The sequence below is a fragment of the Pteropus medius genome, unplaced genomic scaffold (genome assembly GCF_902729225.1).
Source record: "Pteropus medius unplaced genomic scaffold, Ma_sr-lr_union100, whole genome shotgun sequence".
In the NCBI taxonomy this organism is placed as follows: domain Eukaryota; kingdom Metazoa; phylum Chordata; class Mammalia; order Chiroptera; family Pteropodidae; genus Pteropus; species Pteropus medius.
Window position 1 is genome coordinate 16103461 of NW_024354499.1, and position 25684 is coordinate 16129144.

The 25684-nt window shown below is 41.3% G+C and overlaps 1 protein-coding gene across 1 annotated transcript in view; it reads right to left on the reverse strand.

Annotated features, from left to right (window-relative positions):
• Nucleotides 1-265: 265 nt before the first annotated feature.
• The window catches only part of RPIA (ribose 5-phosphate isomerase A), a 32614-nt gene continuing 7195 nt past the window's right edge, over nucleotides 266-25684 (reverse strand). Inside the window, exons 3-9 of the mRNA XM_039852774.1 lie at nucleotides 25203-25258; nucleotides 15485-15544; nucleotides 13310-13374; nucleotides 12072-12140; nucleotides 11230-11371; nucleotides 5192-5291; nucleotides 266-1186 (exon numbers count right to left, since the gene is read on the reverse strand). Of these exons, the coding sequence (XP_039708708.1) occupies nucleotides 1089-1186; nucleotides 5192-5291; nucleotides 11230-11371; nucleotides 12072-12140; nucleotides 13310-13374; nucleotides 15485-15544; nucleotides 25203-25258 (590 nt within the window). The 3' untranslated portion in view covers nucleotides 266-1088. The remainder of the gene's footprint in view (nucleotides 1187-5191; nucleotides 5292-11229; nucleotides 11372-12071; nucleotides 12141-13309; nucleotides 13375-15484; nucleotides 15545-25202; nucleotides 25259-25684) is intronic.

Below are 25684 nucleotides of genomic sequence, written 5' to 3' on the forward strand. Positions count from 1 at the left end.
AAAAAACTTGGGAGCAGTTTGTGACTTTTGTTCAGCTGTGTTATTCTCCATTAACAAAGAAAACTAATGTTTTGTTTGACAAATTCTATGGAATGAAACTAATGTCAAGCTCTCTCAGAAATAAAGGAAATATTTATCTATTCCTTGGCTCAAGATTTCTTGAGTATATTCCACCCCTTATCAGAGATCCAACGTAAACTGAGTGAACAAAATTGATTTTTGTTGTACCACAAAATTGCTATGAATTCTAAAGGAAAGACAAGAGTAAAAATGGCACCATACTGTTTTATTTCAACCCTCAAACAATATAAAGAGGTAACAACTTCTGATGTTGAACCATGCAAGTAATAATAAAAGAACAGATAAAATATTAACAACAAAAAGACAATCATTTAAAAGTGTTTCGCATTTCACAGCAGTGCTCTCGCAGTGTGGGCAAGTCCTTCTGATCAACTGGTTCCAGCCCCAGGGGTCTGAAGGAACTCCCTGATCTTAGCAAAAGAACCACCACAATCTCCCTAATAGTTTGCACTCCGAGTCGCTATACACCACACTGGTACATTCACCAGACTTGTAAACCTCATCTTAAAATATGTAACCAGGTACTATGTGTGATTACAATGAAAACTAAAAATAGACAGACAGTGGCAGAAAAGTAAACTCTGATGTTTCCGGTAAGGCATCAGGGAATCGCTGCCAGCTGGGCTCTTCATTTTACTAGTTTAAAGTTTTCATTTATATTATTCAGCAAACTCAATATTCAGAAGCTTAACCAGCAGGCTCAAGTTAAAAGTTTAAAAGACAGTTCCCTTCTCTTTTTTTTTTTTGGTAAATGTTTCATATAAAACATGAAATCAATTTCTACTTTATTAAAAAACTGAGTATTTTTAATAGTAAAAATATATGTTTATATTTCTCTTTAAAAAAAGACATTTAATAACATATTTCAGAAGACTGAATTTAACTCCCCAACCCCCCACCCGGCCAGCTGTCCACCTGGCACAGTCACATTAAGGCAAAGGCTCCTGGAGAGGCATGTCCATCTCGGCTGAGGCTGGGGACTCAAGGCGAACACTTCACTCCTGCGGTCAGCAGAAAGGCTTCTCCCTCACATTCACTGAGCCGTCCTGCATCCCAAAGTAGACTCTCTCAGCCATATTGATGAATAGGCCTGTGTCCACCACACCTGCAGGACAAAGGACGGAAGGAAGCATTAAGTTTCAGCTTCCTCTAGCAAGAAAAGAATCAAGGATCACAGGGTCAGTAGAAGCAACTACCATTAGCAACACTGGACAAATGAACAGAGATTCTGATTATTTTTATTTCTTCTTACAAGCCATCTGTCCCTTGCCATCTTGGCTTTCTTTTTAAAGGCCCATCATGTGCCAAACTTTTTCCTTTCTCAAGGCCTTTGCTCATGCTATTCCTTTTGTCTGGATTACTCATTTGAGAGCTTCAAGGGGGTTCTTCTCTGTCCTTCAGATATTAGATGACAAGTCATCTTTTCGGAAAGGTCATTACTCTAAGTAACCCCTAATCCCAGTTATTCTCAATCATACTGTCAGCTTTAGAAGTTTTCCCCAAAGAGCCCAAAAAAATATTTGCAATGTGTATACCCAACAAAGGGCTCACATCAAAATATATAAACTACTCTCTAAATCAACAAGACAGACGACCTAGTAGAAAAATGGACAAAAGACTTAGAGGTACTTCGCAAAAGAGGCTATCCAAAATTACCAATAAACATAAAAAACGGTGTTTAAACTAGTCAAAAGGGAATGCCAATTAAAACTACAAGACACCACTATATGCTCACTAGAAAGAATATAATGAAATCTGACGAGGATGAAAAGACACTCCCACATGTAGACAGTGGGAGTAAACTGGCAAAGCCGCTTTGGAAATGTTTGTTAATACCTCTCTGACACCAAACACACTCACACCTAATGATCCAACAATGCTGCTCCAGGCATACAAACAAGTCAGGTAGATGTATGGTCATCAAGAGTCATGTACAAGAATGTGCACAGCAGTACTTTTCCTAATAGCTAAAAACTGGAAACACTCAAACACCCATCAACAGTAGAATTCACATACAAACTTTTTTCCACACACATAAATAAGATGGAATATTATTCAGCAATGAGAATTAACTACAACTGCAAACAACCTTTTCTGAAAATATTTACATATCCAGTTAACCCTTTACCAACTCAGGGGTTATGGGTACAGACCTCCCTCGCAGTCGAAAACCAGCAAATAACAGCCGGCCCTCTGCAAACGCAGATTCCCAGCTGCAGAGCAAAACAGGCTTGGATCGCACAGGCCAACTGAAAAATCTGCACATAAGATGGACTGGCGCAGTTCAAACTCCAAGTTGTTCAAGAGTCAACCACGTATACACATACTACAATGAGAGTGTAACTGCTGAACTATTAGAGTACAAGTCCGATGGACTCAGTGTGTAGGGAAAGTGGCACCTGCACCTGCTGCTGGCAGACAGGCAAAGTGGTACAATCCACAGCGAGCGATTTAACACCATCTAGCAACATTGGACACACTTATCTCTTCTGACCTAGGAACTGCCTTCTAGCAAAGGACAGGAAACAAATATCCACTAGTGGGGAGCTGGTTAAATAAAGTATGCGATGGCCATAAAATGGAATGCCATGCTGTTATTTTTAAAAGAACGAGGAAGCTCTTTCATGAACCATTATGGGATAATCTCCACGACAGGAAAAACGAGGAAGCAAAATGTATATCTAGTATGTTGTCACTTGTTAAAGGGGTGGGGAGGAGAGGGTTGATTTGTTTATGAAAGACCAACTCAAAAAGCACACATAATTTTGGTAACATTTGCTGCCTCCAGACAAATTTGGAGGGGTGGAAGGAAGAGACTTGTCACTGTTTACTCTTGTAATATTAAACTATGTAAATTCAAAAGGAGAAATAAAATTAAAACTTCCAAAGACAGCCCCCAATACATAAATAAAATCATCTATTAGCAATGAAAAGCCATCAGGTAGGGAAAAATCTGCTGAAGCACAAAGGTCCCTGGCACCAAAGAGCCGATATGACTAGAGCCCCCCCAGAGATAAGCCTAGCAGCCACTCAGGACCCATCCGCTTCAAAAAGTCTGCAACACACAGCAACAGCTTCTACCTGGTCAGATAGAAAGTCAAACCAGGTTCAAAGAAGGTTGCACGGAAAGAGCAGAGATGAATGGCAGCAGTCTAGGGTCTGATCTGAGAGCAACCTCTCCTCAGGTTACTGAGATGGAGGGAGTGACTGATCCTCCTGACCCCTGCCCTCATCCCCAAAATAGTGGGAAGGGAAGGGGTGGCTTAATGTGAACATGGGGGAAAGAATCCCAGTAGCTCTGGGCCTTCCACAGAGCCTGTCTGCTCTGGGTGCAACCCAATGGAACATCCAAGGGAGTGCACCTGTTCAGCTGTCCCCTAAGTGATATGGGACAGGCAGGGCAACAGGGGCAGATAGGGAAACTTGCCCTGCTTCTCCTCCCTTGATCTTGGTCCAGCAGCAAGTATTACAATGGGCCGAACCAGGAAGAGAAACAAGAAAACAAATCTCACTGATGCTCCTGGTGGCACTGTACTAATGACTGAAAATCTAGACTCTTTTTTTTCATTTTCTTCATTTTAAGTTCTTAATAAACCTCTGAACTTCTCTAGGATGTAATTTGTACTTACTGAAATGGAGAGCAAAGTATGAAAGAAATTTTCTCATGAAGGACATCTCAGGGTCTCAATAAACCAAGAAAGGTCTGAGCAGCAGCAACAGAGCTACCTAGTGGGCACTGCAAGAAATCCACCTACGGACGAACAGTGCCACCACTGCGTTTGTGTGCATTATCGTTAGGGCAAATCCTCCTATTATATTAACAGTGACCTCTTTGTCTTCTCTTCCTCCTGCCTTCTTCGCTCTTTAGTTCTTCTACTAAAAAGATAACACGAAGTGAGAGAATAAGCATAATTCAACTCATCTTCGATTTAAGAAATCTGGTAAAAGATTGTCAGTGGAAGACTAAAATAGCAAACTAAAGTAAGGTTGGAAGAATTAGCTCTTTATTAACTTAGAATCTAACGTATTTAATTAATGGTGAAGATAGTATCCTTTCTTTCGTTGAATAAATCCAACAAACACTCCCTTGTGTGCTGGGTTCCACTTTAACTTAATCCTCCCAACAATCCTATGAGGTAGGTACTAGAATTAGTCTCTTTTACAGAAGAAGACACTGAGGCACGGAGATATGAACTGCACGAAAGTCACACTGATAGAGCATAGCTGGGTTAGGACCTGTACTCAGGCAGTCTGCTCCAGGATCCACTCTTAGCCACTACAATCTGCTACGCTGACCATATCTGCCTCATTAGCCAGCTCTGGCCCAAGAATATTCCATGTCATGAAATAGTCCCAGTTAGAATCTTAGTCTCTCGATATCATAAGACTGATATTTCTCGCCTCTCTCTCCTTCTTTTAATCCCCTTGTTTGAGCCCAATATCTTCTCCAGCATGGAATCTTAACTGACCTCTACACTGCCCGCCGAGGTCCCTGGTACGAAAGCAGCATTAGAGACTCTCTGCTGCACCACATGTTCATGTCACACAACCCCTCTTAGACCTGGCTCTCGAAGGAGGAAGGACTAAGAGTTCAGGGTCGGGAGGTGACCTAAGGCTCCCACCTCAGTGCTGCCACAAATCCCCGGGCAAATCCTTTAACCTTTCTCAATCTGTGTCCTCTCGATAACTATGTACACTCAAACTGGGGACTCAAATGAAACATGTGTAAACACTTAGTGCAATGTCTAGATTACACTATGCCGAGGACCAGATCACAAGCCACCTCTCCTCCATGGAATCCCCACAAAGCAGCAACTTTTGTGCACTCTAGACTCTTGGTATTATTCTAGCAGAATCTGGCACATTCCATCTTACTTGTAGGCATGGCTTCCACACAGCCAGGCACAACAGCCCCGATTTGCCACAACTCTCCCTAAGGACAGAGTCCACATTCTCCAGATGGGAGCGCTCCTGTAACGCGTAGCACAATATCTTGCTTGTGGTCTGTATCTTAAGAATGCAGGTGAACTGAGTCATTCTATCCTACTGCTTAAGAAGGGTCCTGGAAGGGACGGCCTTATGCAGAGAGGGTGAACGCCACTCATGTTACCTGGGATCATCTTGATGGTTGTGTTCACTTCACTCCACTTGTGCACCCGGTCAAACTTCCAGTCCAGGATAAAATTTCCATTATCTGTTACCACGGGACCCTAGAAGATAATTTTCGATATTTACTGAGGATGTAGATACAGGTAGGTAGAGAGGGGCAAGGTAGGGGAGGTGATAACCAAAGACAGGTATCCTAATCAACTTGTTCCAACCAATACTCCCGTCCCATGCTTTCTAGAAGGCAGTGCTATAAGCAGTAATAAGCAAGAGCTTCAGAGTCAGAATTTGAGTCTTGATGCTACACAAGTATAAATTCTCAGAGAAGCCATTAACTTCTGTGAGCCTCAGATTCCTCAACTGCAAAAATGGATACTCATGCATACTGCATAAGGCAGCTTACGTATAAACTATATGAGTAAGCATTTACCACAGCGAGTGTTCACAGTGAGAGCTTAACAATTTTTAGCTATTTTTAGACTGAAAAACTACGGCAACAGAACAGGCTACCAACGTGGCACAATATTCTCACAGCTTCACGTTAAGTATCATCAATAATGTAAGACAATGCTATTTTACCCATCGGTCAAGCAGTCCCATCAAAAAGACAGGAAGCTGAAACGGGTTCTGAGGACAAGAAGGCAGGGGGTAGTTTTAATTAATCAAGAATTCCTCAACAGCTTTGGGCACTAGGAAGTACTGAGGACCACAAATGCTGACAGAACGCTACAGTCAAAGGCAAAGAAACTAGGAATGCCCGCAGCCTGGGGAAGGGGCGGGAGCTCGGTTAAGAGCTCCATGCTGAAGATGCTGAGGCTCTTGTCTGGAGTAATCCCAGCCATGACAGAGAACCTCCAACAACCTCCCAGCGTCAGAGCTCTGCACAGCCACCGTGATGAGGACAGCAATTTAAAAAGTCACAAAACACCAAGAAGAAAACACATCAATATAAAAATGTACCAAGGAAGAGTTAAAAATAATTTTTATTTTCTATATCTCTCAAGCTTTTTATATAGTTATGCCTGTAACTATGGTTACTTATTATTTGTTATTTTTGACAAATAGGATGGGAATCATATCAAAATACCATCTTCCTGCTCAAGACATAACACGTAATAGTTCTCTAGTGACTATCACATCATGTATGAATTCTTTGACATTTTAAAACCCTCATTAATCCTAAGAACTGTGAAAAACTTGGTATTTTATTCTACTTGCAAGCTAACAACTTAACCTGCCACAGTTCATGGGTGCTGGCAGAAGATATAAGACACCTGGATCTGAGACACAGCCCTTAGAGCAGCATCAGTAGCAAGAGTATCAGCATTTGCATCACTTCCCCAAGACCCAGGTCCTGTAGCTGGCATGGTGTTGGCCCGGTGATACCTGCACGCCGTGTATTGCATTACATGAGAGGAATGTCCAACTTATGGAATTTGAATATAAGGACTAGTAAGCCTGTCTGAACTTTGCATAAGAAGTAGACATCTTTATTACACGTAGAAGTAAACTTTCCCTTTGCTCTGGGAGGATGTACTACACCTTTCAAGGTTGTTCACTTTATAAACCTCCTTGAATAGTTAAAACAAAAACAGTGTCTCTGCTTGTAAGAAATGTAAGGGATTCATAGATAATTATTTCTCAACAATTTTAAGACCCTCTATAACAGGGGTCCCCAATCCCTGAGCCATGGACCAGTAAGGGTCCGTGGCCAGTTAGAAACAGAGCCACACAGCAGGAAGTGAGCGGCGGTCTAGCAAGCAAAGCTTCATCTGTATTTCCAGCTGCTCCCAACGCTAGCATCACTGCCTCAGCTCCACCTCAGATTGTTAGGCATTAAATTCCCATAGGAGCGCGAACCCTACTGTGAACTGAGCTCATGAGGGATCTAGGTTGAGCGTTCCTTATGAGAATCTAATGCTTGATGATCTGAGGTGGATCTGAGGTGGATGCTAGCATTGAGAGTGGCTGCAAATACAGATTAACATTAGCAGAGAGGTCTGACTGCACAGAGACCATAAAAAATCAGTTGCTTGCAGACTCATATCAAAACCCTATCAGTGAGTGGCAAGTGACAATTAAGCTGCATCTGGTGGCAGGCTTTACGTCAGAATCTGATACTTAATTTAGTCTGCGCATGGCCCACCCATTATTTTATTTAGCACTTCCATTCTTACCTCTTCCTCGCACTGCACACTTGTCTCAGTCACAGTTTTGGCAAGCCCACAAGCTAACAGTAGCCAAACTGTGAAAAACAAATATCACTGGAGAACTTCTTTGGAAAGGGGGAAAGACAGTGGAAGACTAAGACTGCCAACAACAAAAAAAGCTGTATTTAAAGAAAATATCAAGAGTCCAACTTAAATTACAGATTCATTGCAACAGGTGATTCACATTCTCCAAGCCCACTTTGTATAATATGTGGTGACTGGCTATGCAACAAAGCCATGAAACCTTCAAAATTGCTTCACCACATGGAGACCAAGCATTCGGCATTAAAAGACAAGGCTTTGGTAATTTTTCAAAAGAAAAAAATCATGAACACAAAGAACAGGAGTCATTACTGAAGGCAATCACTTCATCAAATGTGTCTAACTGCATTAGATGCGGTTAGTAGCTAACCGCATTACTAAAGCTAAGAAGCCCTTTACTATTGGTGAAGAGTTGATCCTGCCTGCTGCTAAAGACATTTGCTGTGAACTTTTAGGGGAGGATGCAGTTCAAAAATTGGCATGTGTTCCTTTTTTGACTAGCACCATAACTAGACGCACGGATGAAATAGCACAAGATATTGAGGCACAACTGTTAGAGAGGATTCATGAGTCACCGTGGTATGCAATCCAGGTTGACAAGTCTACAGATGTTGACAACAAGGCAACAATGCTTGTCTGTGTGCGACCTATTTTTCAGGAGGATGTGCAAGAGGACATGTTATATGCACTTTTGTTGCCAACCAACACCACTGCTACAGAACTATCCAAGTCTTTGAATGATTACATATCATGAAAACTGAATTGGTCATTTTGTGTCAGTATATGCACAGACGGAGCGGCTGCCATGACTGGACAGCTTTCCAGTTTCACTACTCGGGTCAAAGAGGTTGCTTCTGACATGAGTCTATGCACTGTGTCATCCATAGAGAAATGCTGGCTAGCTGAAAATGTCACCTGAACTTAACATTTTGCAGGATGTGATTAAAATTATCAACATTAAAGTACATGCCCTTAACTCATGTCTGTTCACTCAACTCTGTAAGATGCATGCAGAGCACACACGTCTTCTCTTAGACATTGAAGTGAGATGGTTTCTAAAGGTAGATCACTGGCCAGAGTTTTTGAGTTACAAGAGTCGCTCCAGAGATTTTTTTTTCCAAAAACAGTCACCACTGGCAGCACATTTCAGTGACATCAAATGGGATAACTTGCTTACTTGTATGATATACTCAACCTGCTCAACCAACTCAATCTATCACTTCAGAGAGAACGACAACTGTGTTCAAGTCGGCAGATAAAGTGGCTTCATTAAAAGCCAAACTGGAATTATGAGGGTGACAAGTGAACACTGGGATTTTTGACATGTTTCAAATATTAGCAGAGATTTTGAAAGAGACTGAGCCAGGACCTTCTTTCTCCCAGCTAGTACACAATCACCTATCTCAGCTTTTGAAAGAGTTTGAGCATTACTTTCCAACCACAGAAGACCCCAAACTGGGAAGGAATGGATCCGTGCGACCCATTTGTGAATAAGCCAGGTGAATCCGTTCTATAAGAGAATCAGCTGCTCGAGACTGCGAATGACGGTGGAATTAAAAGTATGACAACTTCAAATCTCCATGCATTCTGGATTAAAATCAAGGCGGAATATCCTGAGACTGCCACAGAAGCACTAGAAAGCCTGCTTCCATTTCCAACATCCTATCTTTACGAAGCAGGGTATTCTGCAGTGACAGCAACCAAAACGAGATTACGGAGTAGACTGAGCATAAGCAATGCACTTTGGGTGCCCCTGTCTCCCATCACCCCCATGTGGGACCGTCTAGTTGCAGAAAAACAAACTCAGGGCTCCCACTGATTCTGCATTATGGTGAGCTGTATAATTATTTCATTATATATTACAGTGTAATAATAATAAAGTGTACAATATAATGCACTTGAATCATCCCAAAACCCTACTCCTTGCCCGCATCTGTGGAAAGATTATCCTCCATTAAACCGGTCGGTCCCTGGTGCCAAAAAGGTTGGGGACCATTGCTCTGTAACTTTATTTTTTCTAAATATGCATTTTCTTTTTATTTTCCAAAAAGTGTCCCTTTTGGCTCAGTTTCCCTCTCTAGAAAACACCCTGCCTTTCCTCTGCTTATCGGTAAACTACTAAAATGGACAAGTCCAAACAGAGCTCCCCTTCTGTGTGTCAGGAACTATATAGAATCTCAGATTTTCCATACTTGCAGGGTAACATGTTAGCTTGTTACTGTACCATGGATGCCAGGGAAAGACGTGAGACGTCTGGGTCAGTGACAAAGGACTTTATTACTCACAGCAAAAGCAATAGTCAGAGCTTCATGTTTGTTTTTGTTGGTTCCCATGTTCCCCACATACCATAGAAATAGGCTTGCCAAATTTAGTAAATAAAAAATACAGGATGGTCAGTTTAATTTTAATTTTAGTTAGACTCACTGCTTTTCTACACTGAGAGGAAGTAAGACTGTTCTGTGGGAAGAGATGAAGAGGCGTTACTTCATCTCTCAATGTTACTCACTGAAGGAAAGAAAAAACTGGAAAATGGACCAGGTAGAGTGATCAGGGCCTTGCATTCTCTGCCTGCTCAGCAAGAACCCTCAGGGCCCATAGTGGAGTGTCTCCTCCAATATTCTGAAGCCTACATTTAAACCAGCCTTAATTCTCATCTAAAAGACGTGCTTGTGTATAGAAATATAACTTTTGATGTTTGTTATCTTTAGCGTTTGTCTTTTGAGTTGCTCTGTAATTTTAGTGAGGCCAGAGAATATGTCCTACTTTTTATTTTTCTTAATCGTTCACAGCATCTTTTATAATGTCCATATATAGATGCTACTTAATAAGGTCTTTTCAGATAATTGATGCCTTTTAGGATGAATAGCTTTTTAGCTTTTACATTTTTAGGGATAATAGTAAACAAAGAATAAATTCTTTGGAAAGTATTTAATTTGAACGCATTAAGAAACCATTTTTAGGCAGGAGCAAGTTTCTTGATCTATGCTCTATAATAACTAACACATTTCTCTTTTTGGTCTCTTATGTTCCTAATTACCTCATATATTCTTATGTTATCCTTTCACATATACTGGTATGTGAGCAAGCCTGCAAATGAGTAAGCCTGCTCACATTTAAGGCTGGATAACTTTTTTTTTCAATTAGAGCTGACATTCAATATTATTTTACATAGTTTTTAGATTATTAATTTTGCTTTATTTATAGGTAAGAAAAGTTCTCTGTAACCCACTTTAGAAGCTAAAGAGGAATATTTGGATTAAGTATCTGGAGTACATTCCTGAGGAGGTATTCACCTCCCCCAAGAAATTCTACTTCTTGTCACATTTAACCACAGAATTAGAGAAGAGGAGGAAAAAAGAAAATTATACCATGAAATCTGAAAACTTTCTGGCCCAGGGAACTTCCCAAAGCCCAAGTTTAGCAGATGTTAACCAGGGTGATCCAGGTTTCAGGTACAAATGTCAGATCTCCTGAGGAGTGTCAGACTCCCAAGGGACAAAAGCATCATTCCCCCACTTGTACAGAGGATGTGCACAGCATTCAGTATAGTCTTATCTATGTGAGTTTGAATACAGAAATAGTCAAAAAAGCCAGCACTCTAAAAATAAATAAAATGATTTAAAATAAATAAACACAAGTCGACTGCCTAGTCTAGGCACAAAGGACCTGACTGAAGCAGAAAGAACACCACAATGAGAAACTGTGGGCACCAGAGAACGTTTAGGACCACAAATATTAACACAATACTGAGAGCCTGGAATGCCTTCCAGAAACGTCCCTGGCCACTTACCGCCTTGTTGACAGCCATTCGAAGTTCGATCATGCCTCCAAACTTCCGAGTCACAGCTCTGCTCACTGGGACGTAAGCCATCGGGATGACCTCGATGGGGATTCCCTTGTGCCATTGATCCCCAAGGTTCTTTGAATCTTTCCTGAAAAGAATGAGTCAAAAAATACGATAAATGTATATAAACTCAGCAGTACAGATAAACAACAAATTATATGGTGAAAGGGCAAGGGAAGTGAGCAGGGATAAGTATATAGAGGCTTTAAATGTAGTGACTATGTTCTACTATTTAAGAAAAGGGTATTCAAAGTAAATTGATTAGGTTTGTGGCTATACAAGTGTTTATTACTAATGTTCCTCCTATAGCTATATTTCACAAGCAAATACCTTTTTTTTTTTTTCTTTTTTAATTAACGTGCTCAGCACAAGAGCCTTCTACCAGATTCCTTGAAGGAGAATCTGAAAGCCCGGTCAAAGACTGTTCAAAAGTCACATGTGACCCAGGGGAAGCAGTACATGCTGAGTCACTCACTGCCCATGGGCAGGTCTTGCCCAGCCACCTGTGAGGCTCCCTGTGAGGATCAAATGACTGATACATGAGGATGTGCTCTGTAAACAAGGAAGATAAGCTGTTTCCTTCTCATTCCAATGAACACATAAAACAGTGATATCTACCTTCAGCACGAAAGCAGAACAAATCCTCCTAGACACTGCTCTAAGTCCTAGCCATGAGTCTCAGAAAGTCAGTCCCTCCATTTCTCTATTTCCTCCTCTGTAAAATGGGGACGAAGCCTGGGGTCTGATCTACTACTTTGGTGGGCAGTTCAGAACACTGAAAATTATACCTGAAATCAGCGATTACAATGAAGTGACTTGCATAGCCAGCCACAATCTTCTCCTGCGTTAGGCAGCCTCTGAAAATGAACACAGAGGTAAGACAAAAACTCGATTTGGGAACCAAGGCCAGACATAGGAAGCCCAAATCCACTTAACTCTGGCGCTTACCCAACCCCATCATGCTGTGCAATGAAGTGAATTATGTCCCACCAAAACTCTAAGGTTGAAGCTCTAACCCCTGATATGACTGTATTTGGAGATGGGGCCCCTAAGGAAGGAATTATGGTTAAATGAGGTCATAAGGGTGAGGCCTGATCTGATAGGATTAAAATCTTGGATAAGAGCCATGGGAGAGCCTGCTTACTCTCTCTCCATCAAGAGGACAAAGTGAAAAGGCAGCTGTCTGCAAGCCAAGAGCCTCTGGAACTGTGAGAAACTTCTGCTGTTGAAACCACCCAGTCTCCGGTGTTTTGCTATGGCAGCCCAATCCATGTTGCTTCTAGTAAATGGATTGTGGAAACATTAGCCTGTGTCTGGGATAAACCTAGAAACCAGACAATGACTCCAGTTAGGCCAGGCGGAATGCCATCTAAGATACATCTATGGAGAAGCTCTGTGCTGAAGAAGTCACCTACACATGGCGTAACGCGGGGGCCTACAACTGGAGAAGGATAAGCTTCAAACAACATGGCCTACTGGCTATTTGACAGTCAGAGTGATGAAGCAGAAAGAGCACATTGAGCTTTTAAACAAATTCTGTGTCATTTCATCGTCTGCTTGATTTTAAGAACCAGCAGAACAGGATTTCACCTTCTTCACCTCACCTTTCCCTACTCCCCAAATAAGCACTTAAGAAACGTCCAATAAATGTTTTCTAAATGAATGAATGCATACATCCTTACCTCCTCACAGAGGTAAGAGTAGCTTTCAAACAAAGTCACACGCTGGTACCCACAGACCTAATAATCTAGCCCCAACAATATTTGGTTTAGCTGGCATAGTGTTAAAGCTTGAATCAGCAGAAGAATGCAGACACAGAAAACCCATTAAAATGAATAATCTCACTGAAGAAGTCCAGGTTCCTAGTGACCAAATTGCAACTAATGACCAGAGATGCCAATTTGGCTCTACAGCAGAAAGACAAACTTATGTCATCACAGTGGCAATTTGTTTATTCTATAATCCATTCTGCGTTGCTAAGAATTAACTGGCAGATACTCTTCAGCGAAGTTCCCCCAACACTCACCCACCGCCCTTGATGAGATTGAGATCAGCATCTACTTCATCAGCACCGTCAATGGCAATGTCAATCTGTGTTGGGGGAGAGGAAAGATACAAAAACCACTAAGAGCCTTTTGAGAGAAGGATCTGTACAAAGCTTGAACATGCAATATAGCTCATCAGGTCCTTAGCAGCCCTGTTAGCTATGCACAGTCGCATTTAATCTACCAAGAAACTGAGGCTTTGAGAGGTTAAACTGTTCCATTAGAGTCGCCAGGAGACAAATATGGGACCTGGGAACCACAACTGGTTCCAGCTCTTACACTCCCTATTCTCACTGACAGGCTTCTCAGGGAAGAAGCTGGAATTACTGAGATCTTGTAGTCTCAATGTGGATGACATGACGCCCAAGTACAGAAACAGACATATGGTGTATCTGTGGTCTTAAAATTCCATAGGGGGAGGAACGGCAGATTAATAGAAAAAAGACTGAGAAACACTAATTTAGAAGTCTCCATACTAGTGTGACAAAAACAGACAATTTTGAGCAGACTGATAACACCCAAAGAAGAGTTATAAAGTTGACACGCATTTGATGTGATCCAGAATTGGAAATTATCTGAAGTACCCCTACCATGATCCCATCAAAGCACCTGTTTGGGCTTGCCCACTCTATTAGGGAGCTCCACCACCAGCCCCCAAAGTGGTCGAAGGGCAAATTGGTTCATTCATCTTTCAAAATTCGAAATCAAGGACGTTATGTATTTCTCATCACTCCTGGTACCCTGCATGGACAACGTAAGAGCTTCAAATATGGTGGTTGTTTTTTTTTTAAATAGCAGTAAAGAAAACCTCAGGATACAAATTCAGTTCAAGCTCCAGTTAGAAGTTGCTTGGCGTGGCTGCTGTGGCACAGGTGAGAAGCCTACAAAGCTTTAGCCAGGCTCCTTTGTTTCCATCCTTTTACAAATCAGCCTTTTATCTGAAGTTATAGCCTGGCTCGCTTCTCCTTGACCTTGCATTAACTCCAGGGCCAGGCTTTGCCTTGGCAACTCTCCAGGGCCTGGAAAATCGCAACCCTTTGTCAGGGTAGCAGGCTCACCTTCAGCCCAAACCATTCACCTGAGAGCGCTGAACAGCTGATTCAGCCTGTGCCCTGGCTCTGCCCACAGAACTCTCTCAACAAGACTGTCCCGTGGTTCCTACTATCCCCTCGGAGGCCCATGTATACCATGACAACTGGGTTACTAGACCACCATCAAGACCCAACCACTAGCCTGGTTTTGGAGCTAAAACCCCACCTCACTCTTCCGATCCAGCCTTGCCCTCTCCCCTTTACCCCACTACATCCAAGCATGCCACTACTTGGTCCAAATCACCCCAACTAGCCTGAGTATTGTCCACATATATCCGTGTGCCTACCTGGAACTGCTCACTGGAAGTCCTCTCCTGCCCCAACCACCCAGCCTTCACAGTCCCACTCAAACTTTACCTCTTCCCACAAAACCCTTCTAAGTAGTGCCGCTCTAGAGCTAGGAGCACTCAAATTCATACTGAGGCTCTGCCAATTACAAAAAGCATGGACTTAGGCAAGTGCCTTGCCCTCTCTGTGCCTTTTCCACATCTGTAAAATGGGATAATAATGGTCCCCACCCTAATGCTACTAGAGATTAAACAGTTTACCACAGGTACTGTACTGAGCACAATACTTAGTATACAGTAAGGGCTCAGTAAATGCTAGCTATGAGCATGCTACTCACCCTCATCAACTTCGGTCTCCTCTGGATTGCCCATGTGTTTAACTGTCTTTTTCATAAAACTTAATTTTAATCTGTTTTCAAATGTCTATGGCTGCCTCAGATGATTACTTCTTTTCTCCACTTGCTGGTAAGCTCTCGGGGCTGGCTCACACTCATATCTCTGTCCAAGGACCAAAGGAAGCCCTTTGGGTGCAGTCTTGGGCTCGTCCAATGCCCCTCTACCACACTCAAACTGAACCCTCATGGTTAGGCCACAGGGAATATACTGGGAACCAACTACCTCTCCGCTTGTGACCTAGGCCAGGATTAACACTCAAGGTCTCAAGAGGAATGCTAATATGATGAACCGACCTTACTCCTAGACTCGACAAGATATACAGAGCTCATGAACAAGTGAAAGCCATAAAAAAGGGGCAGAGACAGAATGGCCTCTCTCTTACCTCTGGGTGTCGGTCCAGGTCACTGAGAGTTAAGCCGTGCTGCAGGATGAGCTGACGGGCCTATGGAGGACAGGAAAAAGCATCCATGATCATTTATCCTGAGCACTGACAAGGATTTTCAAAATTCTGTTGGATTTAAGTGTCAAACACTGAGTCCTGACCAAGGCTCCCTCCCAAATCCCAACCTGGCTCACTAAGGTAAAAGATCTAGACCCACGAAAGGCAAAACAAGGTTAATTCATCCTGGGAGCCAGAAGAAGCCAAACAGTACACAAAAGAGCTCCTCCTTAGTGACCTGCTATTTAAGACGATAAATAGCTGCCGTGGCCTCCTACAGCTTCCGGTAACACAGTGTTTTAAAAATTTCCTAAATCTGCAAAATATTAGAAAAGTTCCTAAAAACAATCCAACAGTGTGAAAAAAGACGAGGATGATCTACAAAATATTAGAAAAGTTCCTAAAAACAATCCAACAGTGTGAAAAAAGACCGAGGAAGATCACTATGAATTGATGTGGAGTGATTTTCAGGCTATTCTATTGAGTAAAAATAAGCGCAAGAATATATACACTTGGAAGAGTATATAAAGAAAGGCAGGACTTCTGGAATGGCTAAGTGAGGAGCATGTCAAATTGAGAGCACCAGACTGGGCAAAATTTAGGATGTTTGGAAAAAGTCAGTACCACTGACTTTATAGACATGTGTCATAGTTAACCTTTCAAACAGGCTGACCAAAGGGGAGAGCAGTGGTTACCGCCACATGGCCCCAAGCAGGATCCATAGCTGGAATAAATGCACCATGAACCTTGGACCACCCAAGTCCAAGAGATGAGGATATATGTCATTGTTTACAATATGCAGAGGAACCAAAGGATGAAAGAAGTTTTTTTCAAAGGCATGTCTTAAAAATATTTCTGCTCACAGTGAAAAGCACCTGAGATTAAGAATCAGAAGGTCTGGGTTCTACCTTAAATGAACCAGCCACATGACCCCTGGCAAGTTTTCCATCTACCAAAAGATGGAGATGGACAAAATGACCAATGTAATTCCTCAAATCCAAAATCCTCAACGCTAAGAATAAAATACAAAGACCTGGGATTTGCAATATATACAGCCTTTATTTTGAACTCTGATTCAAACAAACTGTAAAAAATACTTTTAAGGATAAGAGGGGAAATTTAAACTCTGGATTTTTATTTGACACTATTAAAGATTATCGTTATGTTTTTTAGTATTGCTGAGATGTTTAAGTCTCCCTATTTTTCAGAGACATAATGAAATATATCAATGAGTTATACTATGACTGGGATTTGTTTCAAAATAAACAAGGTGGAAAAGAATGGTATACAGATAAAACAAAATTAATTGGTCATTAAGTAATCATTGTTCAAATTGGGTGATGGAAGTTCATTATATTGTTCATTATCCTTTTTGAAGTTTGAAATTTTCCATGATAAAAGGCTAAAATAAAACGCTGACAGAAAAAATCAAGTTAAAAAAAAAAAAAACATGATTTTTTTCTTATTGAAGAACAAAATATATATAATGAAAAGAAAACAAAATATATATAATATATATAATGAAGAGAAAACAATCATTAAAATGGTAGTGCTGGATTATTTTGAAGTTCTAGATTTCTCCAAAAGTGGTACTAGAGAAACCACCATAATTCCAGACCTTGAAGACTATAAAACACTTAGAAGAGCTATCTGGAAGGCAGCCTCCAAGGTGATCCCCAATGAGCCCCTCCTCCTGGTAATCGTGCCTTTGGGTATTCCTGCCCACAATGTCCCAGGGTTGGTCTGTGACCAATGGCACACAGCAGGGGAGATGGCATGATACTTCAGAGATCAGTTCATACAGAATGTCACTTAGGGTAGAGGACTAAGGGTGAAGCATGCTCAAGTAATCTTTCCCTTCTTCCTTTTCTCCTCTCCCTCAGCCTCTCATATCACACACTCCAGGGGAAACCAGCTGCTATGTCCTGAAGACACTGAGGCAGCCCTGGGCACAGGCCTTCTACTCAATTGCCTGTGACAAACTGAGGCCTGCAAACACCCAGGTGGCTGAGCTTGGAAGCAGATCCTTCAACTGAGGCCCGGGCAACCTCACAAGAGACCCAAAGCCAGAACCACTCAACTAAACCACTCCAGATTCCTGACTCTTGGAAACCATGAAATAAGACAGTTATTGTTTCAAACGTCTAAGTTTAAGGGTAATTTGTTCCACAGTGATAAATATCTAACACAGAAGGTGTTAGAAAAATGATAAGAACTGCATATAGTTCAGTGTGATATTCTATCATGCAAATAAAACGGTGTGATATACCATGATCTTACTAATTTTATCTACTTTAGAAACAGTACTGAATTGAGTTGAAATATATTAATGAAAACTGGATGTCAGCAGACTCCTCTATGATGATTCCTACGAGAAAAGTCCTGTGTAAACATATCATTTTAACTGAACATTTCTTAAGTTCAAAGCACCACCTGACACTGTTACTGTTTCATGAGGATGCCCTATTGTCCACCTAAGCTATAATCAGCGCACAAGACACCACATTTTACATACTCTTGTTACCCTACAGCAGTTAGCATCATATTAAACCAACAGGTGAGTAAATAACTGATCACTGTGAGATCAATCAAAAAGGAGCCACTTAGTGTAAACCCGTGTTAAGGAATAGATGCTGAGGGAGGTCACACAGTGATAAGTTAGGAACAGATCGAGGACCAGAAATACTGTCTCCTGCTTTCCTGTCTTGTCTAGGGACTAGGAATGCAATTAAGAAAAAAGGAATATGGAGAGAATGATAGAAGAAAAAGAGAGGACAGCCCTGCTTATAAACGGAAATGAAGTCATCTTACATAATAATATGCTATTAATAATACTATTAACGATAATTTTAAGAGGAATTCTTTGAGGTCTTGGCATTCCTCCTCTAACTGAAGTGCTCTGCCTTCTCCCAACTCCAGCACCTCATACCTAACTCAAAGGATGTCCTTTCCAGGAAGTCTTCTCAATCCCATGGGCAAAGAGGGGCTCTCCTTCCTCTAAAAAGCACATTATCGTTAATTCTTCTCTACTATATTATTTGTAAAAATGACACACATAAATGCAGCATTAATTCATCCAGCAAACACAGAGTGCCTAAGGGTCAGGCACCACACTGGACACTGGAGATAATGAATAACACCTCCCATGTACGAGGAGCCTCATCTCCCTTAAAAAATACATATACTCTCAACAATTGGTATGTCCAAGTGAACTCTGCTTCATCACCACCACCACTAACCCGCCTAGCACCTGTCCAGAGTCTGGAACATGAGAGGGGCCTATAGGTAAGTGTTGTCTACGTCACGCAGCTAGACCTACTGTAATCCCCTTTCCCACCCAAGTCTCACCTCCCCAGACAATAACCAGTAGTAATATGAGCACAGGATCTGTATAAGCCTTAAACGGTATGTATCCCATTCACAACACAGAGGACGACCCTGTACAATGACTGCAAGATCCCACTGGGTTGAGACCCTTTCCCTTAAAGCGTGCTTCCATCAGCAAGTCCTCCAACACTCCCTTCTCCCCACCTTTGATTGGACTCCCCCAGAGCCCCCTGCGAGTGGCCCTGCCCACACAGAGAAGTCATGCTCACAAATAGCATGGGAGTCATCCTTCCTGAGTGTTAGGGGTTAAACTGTGTTTCCCTAAAAAAAAGATATGTTCAAGTTCTAACTCCCAGGACCCCAGAGTGTGACCTTATTTGGAGACAAGGTCTTTACAGAGGTAACCAAGTTAAAGTGACATCGTTAGGGTGGGCCCTAATCCAATAGGACTGGTGTACTTATAAGGGGAAATTTGGACAAGAGACCATGTGGACATGAAGGCAGAAACCAGGGCGCTGCACCTACAAGCCAAGCAATGCCAAAGATTGCCAGCAAACCACCAGAAGGTAGGACAAAGAAACAGAACACATTCTCCCTCACAGCCTTCGAAGGAATCAACCTTGCCAAATCCTTGATCTCGGATTGCCAGCCTCCAGAACTGAGACGATAAATTTCTGGTTTTTTAGCCACTCAGTTTGCAGTGCCTTGTTATAGCAGCCCTAGGAAATTATGACACTGAATTCAGCACAACGGCCCTGTCATGGGAGTACCGACCCACCACTGGCTCTGTCAGCACGAATGTAGCCTCTATGCATGACTGAGATCAGCATCTACTGGGCACCAGACACGCTGAGCTCACAAGCTAGGGGGTTCTCATCTCCTGAGGAAGTAGAGCAAACACCTGTCAGCCCCTTCCAGCTCTAGAAAGTGCAGGGAGCAGAAAAGCTAATGATTAGCTTGTGCTTATAAAAAAGGACAGGAGGCAATGTCTTCTGACCCGCAATCCCACAGCTGGTGCCTCCAAATGCCTCCTGTGCTTAAAGACAGCGGCACAGTCAGGCTAGCGGTCCTTCTGCTTTTCATCAATTCCACAAAAAAATATGAAAACATCTTCCTTCCTACCACCTAACCCAAGGGGGCTGAAGGCCAGCGTGAACAAAAAAATAGCTATTTTTGGCTTAGACCAGATCTGACTTACTTTCAAATGCGTTTTTTAAATTCTCCTCTTCCAAAAGCTTAACTTTAAAGGGAAAATTTTTACAAATCCTTTAAATTCCTATAAGTTTACTTGTGTAAAAGGTAGGGCACAAAATATTTCAATTTCTTTTCAATCATTTCAGGAGACTACATCTGGCTCAACTTAACACAAAAGTTTGGGTTTGAGGAGGAAAAAAACAGAAACAAGAAAGTAAATGAACAAGTGAATTTTTAAAAGCCCTGTGAACTGTGAACGACTCTTCCATCTAATTAATTAGAATCAACTAGCATTTTCCAGTTTGGGGACACTTGTTAATTATCAACTTAAAACATAGGTGGATTAAGAGGATGACGCTATCTTAAGAACAAAAGATCAAATTTCCAATTAAAGAGAGCAATATGAACACCTGTATTTGACTCAGCTTTCCCAAAACCTCTGTAAAACTATAATAAAGGAATTTTTCTTAAAGGCATAAACCAAAAAAAAAGAGAAAACAGCAAAAACTGGTGCACAATGGTAAATAGCAGAAATGAGGAAGATAAATCCTAAGCCAGTATTGGGGAAAGCTAAGAAGCAACCAAATAAACAGCACAGACCCTTCCAAAAGGTTCAGACTCAGGCACCGTGAACTTCAGGAAACGGACATGATGGTGGGAGTAAAAAAAGAAAGACTGGTTGAAAGGCTACTTGGGAACCTGTTACATCTCCATATCCTTCTCTACTAGTCCCAGAGCAGTATGTTTATTCTCTGGAGAAGGACAGACAGTAGGTCTCAGGACCAGGCTGCCAGGCACAGCTGAAGATGGTGGTACTCCATAAGTAAGATTTTGTTGCATAGCAGCCATCCCAAAACTCAATGGCTTAAAAGAGCAAACACTTATTAATTCTCATGATTCCCTGGACTGACTGGGAAGTTTCTGGGCTGAGTGGTATCAGATGGCCTCACTCACATGCCTCAGCCACTCATCTGCCATGAGAATAGCCAGGGCTTGTTCACATGATGGCAGAATGGTTTCAGCAGCAAGAGGAGCCAAGCCTCTGCTGTCACATCTACCATTTGGTCACATTCCACTGGCAAACAAGCCACATGATCATAGTCAAAAAGATTCTGCAAAATGCTGTACACACTCCTTTTTCATCTACCACAACTACTACACTGAAAACAGGGGAATTAAGAGCAAGTTTATATCCAGAATAATGACAGATATCTTCCAGCCTTCTTACATGCTTGGCTCCCAGGACATGGGCAGCCATGCATACCCTCCCAAGAGGAAACTGGGCAGTCTTCTCTGGAAAATCTGACCAGCCAGAGGAAAGACAAATGATCTGACACCAGGAGTTCTCCCAACGTAGGGGCTTCACAGGGAGGCCTAGAGCAAAGACCACCCCCATCCTGAGAGCTAGTTTCCACTCAGTTTCTTGGCCTATCGGTCTTCAAAATGAGCAGACAGCTAAGGAACATCAGAATAAGAAAAGTAGGAATATAATTTTTAAAAGACCAAAGCAATCTAATAATATTTTGACTGTGCTAGTTGTTATATGACTGTTTGTCAAAACTCAGAATTATATGCTAAAAAGGATAATTTTACTGTATGTAAATTATACCTCTGACAAAGTATAAAAAAATAACTTTCAGGAAACATATAAGAAGAAATCTTAAGACATCCTCAGAGAGATAAGAGAAGAAATCGAAAAATTGAACCCACGAGAACAACAACAAAAACAACTTTCAGAGAAAAAATGTAGTTCTTGTTTGAAATTTATACATATGAGAGCAAAGGATACTCAACAGAAAGGTTAGAAAAAGAAAAAGCTGAAAAGACAAAGAGACAGAACAGTCCACAGGTACCAAGAACACAACAAGGGTCCTAGAAAGACCAGAGAAACCAGAAGACAGAAAATCTAAGAAATTAATAGAAAAAAATTCCCCAAACTGAAGAGTGAAATTTGCAGAATGAAATGTCCCAGCAAGTACCCAGCATAGTGGACAAAAATAAATGCACACCAAGACACAACACAGTGAAATCTGAGAACACTGGAGACAAAGAAAAGATAACAAAAGGGAATAAGTTCGGAGAAAATAAAAAAGTTTTCATACAGAGGATCAAGAATCAGAATAGCTTCAAGCTCGACAGCAAATTGAAAACCAGAAGACAATAGAGAAATGTGTTCAAAATTCTAAATTACTTAACACAGAATTCTCTATTGAATCGAATAACCAACTTCGAAAGAGGCTAAAGAAATTTTCAAACATCCAAAGTGTCAACAAATTTGCATTCCATGCACTTGAGTAGTTACCTAAAGGATGTGCTTCACCTAAACTGAAGAAAACATAAGGGTGTGGAGGAAGAGTGAGGAGGAACAGGGCCAAGAAACAGGATGATCCAAAACAGGAGGAAGTAGAGGCAACTTCCTGGCTGTGAAGGGAGGCCCCAAGATAGCAGCCAAGGGCAGCTCCCAAAGCATTACCAGCTCCAACCACCCGAAAAGACTTGGCCAAGAAGATGAAATTAACGGAGTGGAATATCCACTGTGTCAAAAAGAGGTGAGATTTTCCAATCCAGGTAAGAAGAGCTTAGGGGTAAATTAAAAAGGAGTATATAGCCAACCAAGCAAAATGAAAAAAACAAAGGTAACATTTACTTAACTTTTGAGAGAACAAAATAATGGGCAGGTAAAGAGGAGTAATCATAGCACACTATGCCATTCAGTTGTAATTGGATGGTCATAATTCTGTAAACATTGAGTAAAGCCTCACCAAAATGTAACTACTGGAAGATTGGGAGAGAACGGTGTGTGTGAACCATGAGATCAAAGTGGTAAAAGATGACCAAATGCTATCTTCCATTCATCCATTCAGTGCAGATTTATTACATAAAATTGAAAAAAATTAAATAACAATAAAAGCATGTCATTTTAAGATAGTGGAGCAAATATCGAATCAGCTAATGCAGTTTTAAAAGTATGTCCATCTAAAGAGTAAGAAATGGTGGTAGTCAGGGGTGGGGAATAAGGGGAATGTGTGTGTGTGTGTGTGTGTAGGTGCCATGATAAAGCAAGGCCAAGCAGAGTTTTTAGCCTAAAAAGACTTGAATTATTTGATTCTTCAATTCATGTGTGTGTATAGTCATGTGTCACTTAACAACAGGATCCATTCTGAGAAATGTGCTGTTAGGTGACTTCGTCGTTGGGGAACACATAGAATGTATTTACACAAACCTAGATGATATGCCTGTACTGTGATTGTGTGTACTATACTATTATACTACTAGCAACACCACAAACATGTGAGTAATGTGCTGCGCTACGAAGTTATGATGGCTACAACATCACTAGGTGACAGAAAGTTTTTGGGTCCATTATAATCTTACGGGACCACCATCATGTGTGTGGCCCATCACTGACCAAAACATTATGTAGCATATGACTGTACAGCTTTAATTAAAAATAAACACCTATATAAAATAATTTATTAAATAAGAAAAATATTAGATGATCAAGTCGCTTGGAAAAACTAGACACTTAGCTTTTCGAAAGACCAAGGAAACCAATTTTAAAAGCATCTTCTCAGGACAGCAGGATTTCAAAAGCAAAGAGGCAATGTAAAACCACTCATTTTCTAACCTGAAGCAGAAATTGTGGTGCTCTCTTCAGTCTCCTGTGTGCCCACCCACAAGAGATTTCACTTCAAGAAAGCTCTCACCATCCTAATTTCCTATCTTGTCTACCTGAAATCCCTCCTCCACTCCCTACTCTGACAGACCCAAAAGAAACCTCTCAGCCCCCTTAACAGCTCCCTCCCCTCACCAGAGCTATCTGTAGGCTGCCAGGGCTGAGCTTCCAGGATTGGAAGCACCACTACCTGCAATTCCAACGTTTACCTCAGTTTGCAATATCTCCATGATGAATTCAGTGAGAGATTATACACATACCCCTTCCCACAATGGCCAGATGAGGGACAGAGATGGCTCTATCTGAGCACCTCTCTCCCTTCCCTTCCTGAAGTCTACTCTTCCTTTAGCTTCCTGAAGTCTACTCTTCCCCTTAGCTTTCCCTATATTTAACTGGCTCCACTGTTTTCCTCCAACAGCCCCTAATATTTTATGGTGAAATGGCATTACACATGAACTCAAAATACTGTACCTGCATTACTGACACATCACTTAATGCCTTTTGCCTCAGTTTTTTCATCTAAAAATGGAAATAACGTTTCTTTAGAGACCATGTGATCATTTCTATATATTCCATTGCGCCTAACACAAGAGACACGGAACTAGTCACTGAGTGAATAAATGAATGCATCTAAAACCACATGTCTAAGGAGTAGTCCTCAGTAAAGAGAATATTCTCACCCAGCAATTGCACTTCTAGGTATTTATCCAAAGTAAACCAAAACAATAATTCGTAAAGATCTATGCACCCCGATATTCATGGCAGCACAATTTACAATAGCCAAGATATGGAAGCAACCCAAATGCCCATCAGCAGACGACTGGATAAAGAAATTATGGTTCATATATAAAATGGAATATTACTCAGTCATTAAAAAATGAAATTCTACCATTTGCAACGACATGGATAGACCTAGAGGTTATTATGCTGAGTGAAATAAGTCAGACAAAGATAAATACCACATGATTTCACTTCTATGTGGAATCTGAGGAACAAAAAGAACAAACTAATCAAAAAGACTCACAAACACAGTGGACAATTTGGTGACAGAGGAGAGGGGAGATTAGAAGGCTTGGTGAATGGGGTGAAGGGTTAAAGGAATACAAATTAGTCCTTGATGGATGGATGGTCATGGAGATGGGGAACATGGCATAGGGAAATAGTTAGCATTAATATATTGGCTAGGTAGAAAACCAGAGGAGAGAAGGAGAAATTGGGGGGATCCTTTCTTTCATGAACTTATAAATGTCTAACCAATGTACTGTATACTTGAAACTAATTAAAATAAATAAATAAATTTATTTAAAAAATTTTAAAAACAAAAGAGAGATTATTCTCCTGCTCTGGCTCTCTTCTCATCTAGAACAACTCTGGTGCACAACCCCGAGCCACACTTCTGTGTCCTTGGGGACCCAGAAGATTCAGCAGCAACTGCCAAGATACAGAATGGAAAGCAGGACATACCTGGAAGGAAGTTGGAATACAGACGAGGTTCAGATTCTCTTGTTTCACTCTTTCAGCTGTGGAGAACAAAAGCCATATGGGTGGATTTTCACTCTCATTTTATTTTTCTTGTCGTGTACACATTTGTTCAAACTCAACAGCAAAGGAAAGGCCTACCCCCCTTGGACAGCTTTCATTCTGTGTCCCCACTCTTGGTGAAAAAGTTGATAGAAATACGTCGCACATCACAATACAGGGACACTAGAAAGCTCAAGGAGGTAAGTACTAACTACAGAAAGAACAATGTCAGTGTTTGCTATTATTATGTGCCTGGCGATATTCAAAGATCTTTGTACATATGAACTCTTTTAATCCTAACTCAAAGGTAAGTTACAATTATTATCCCCATTTTACAGATGAGGAAACTGAGGCCCAGAGAGGTAAAGTAACTGGTAGTTGCACAGCTAACAAGTGGCAGAACTGCAATATGATCTTCAGTCTTA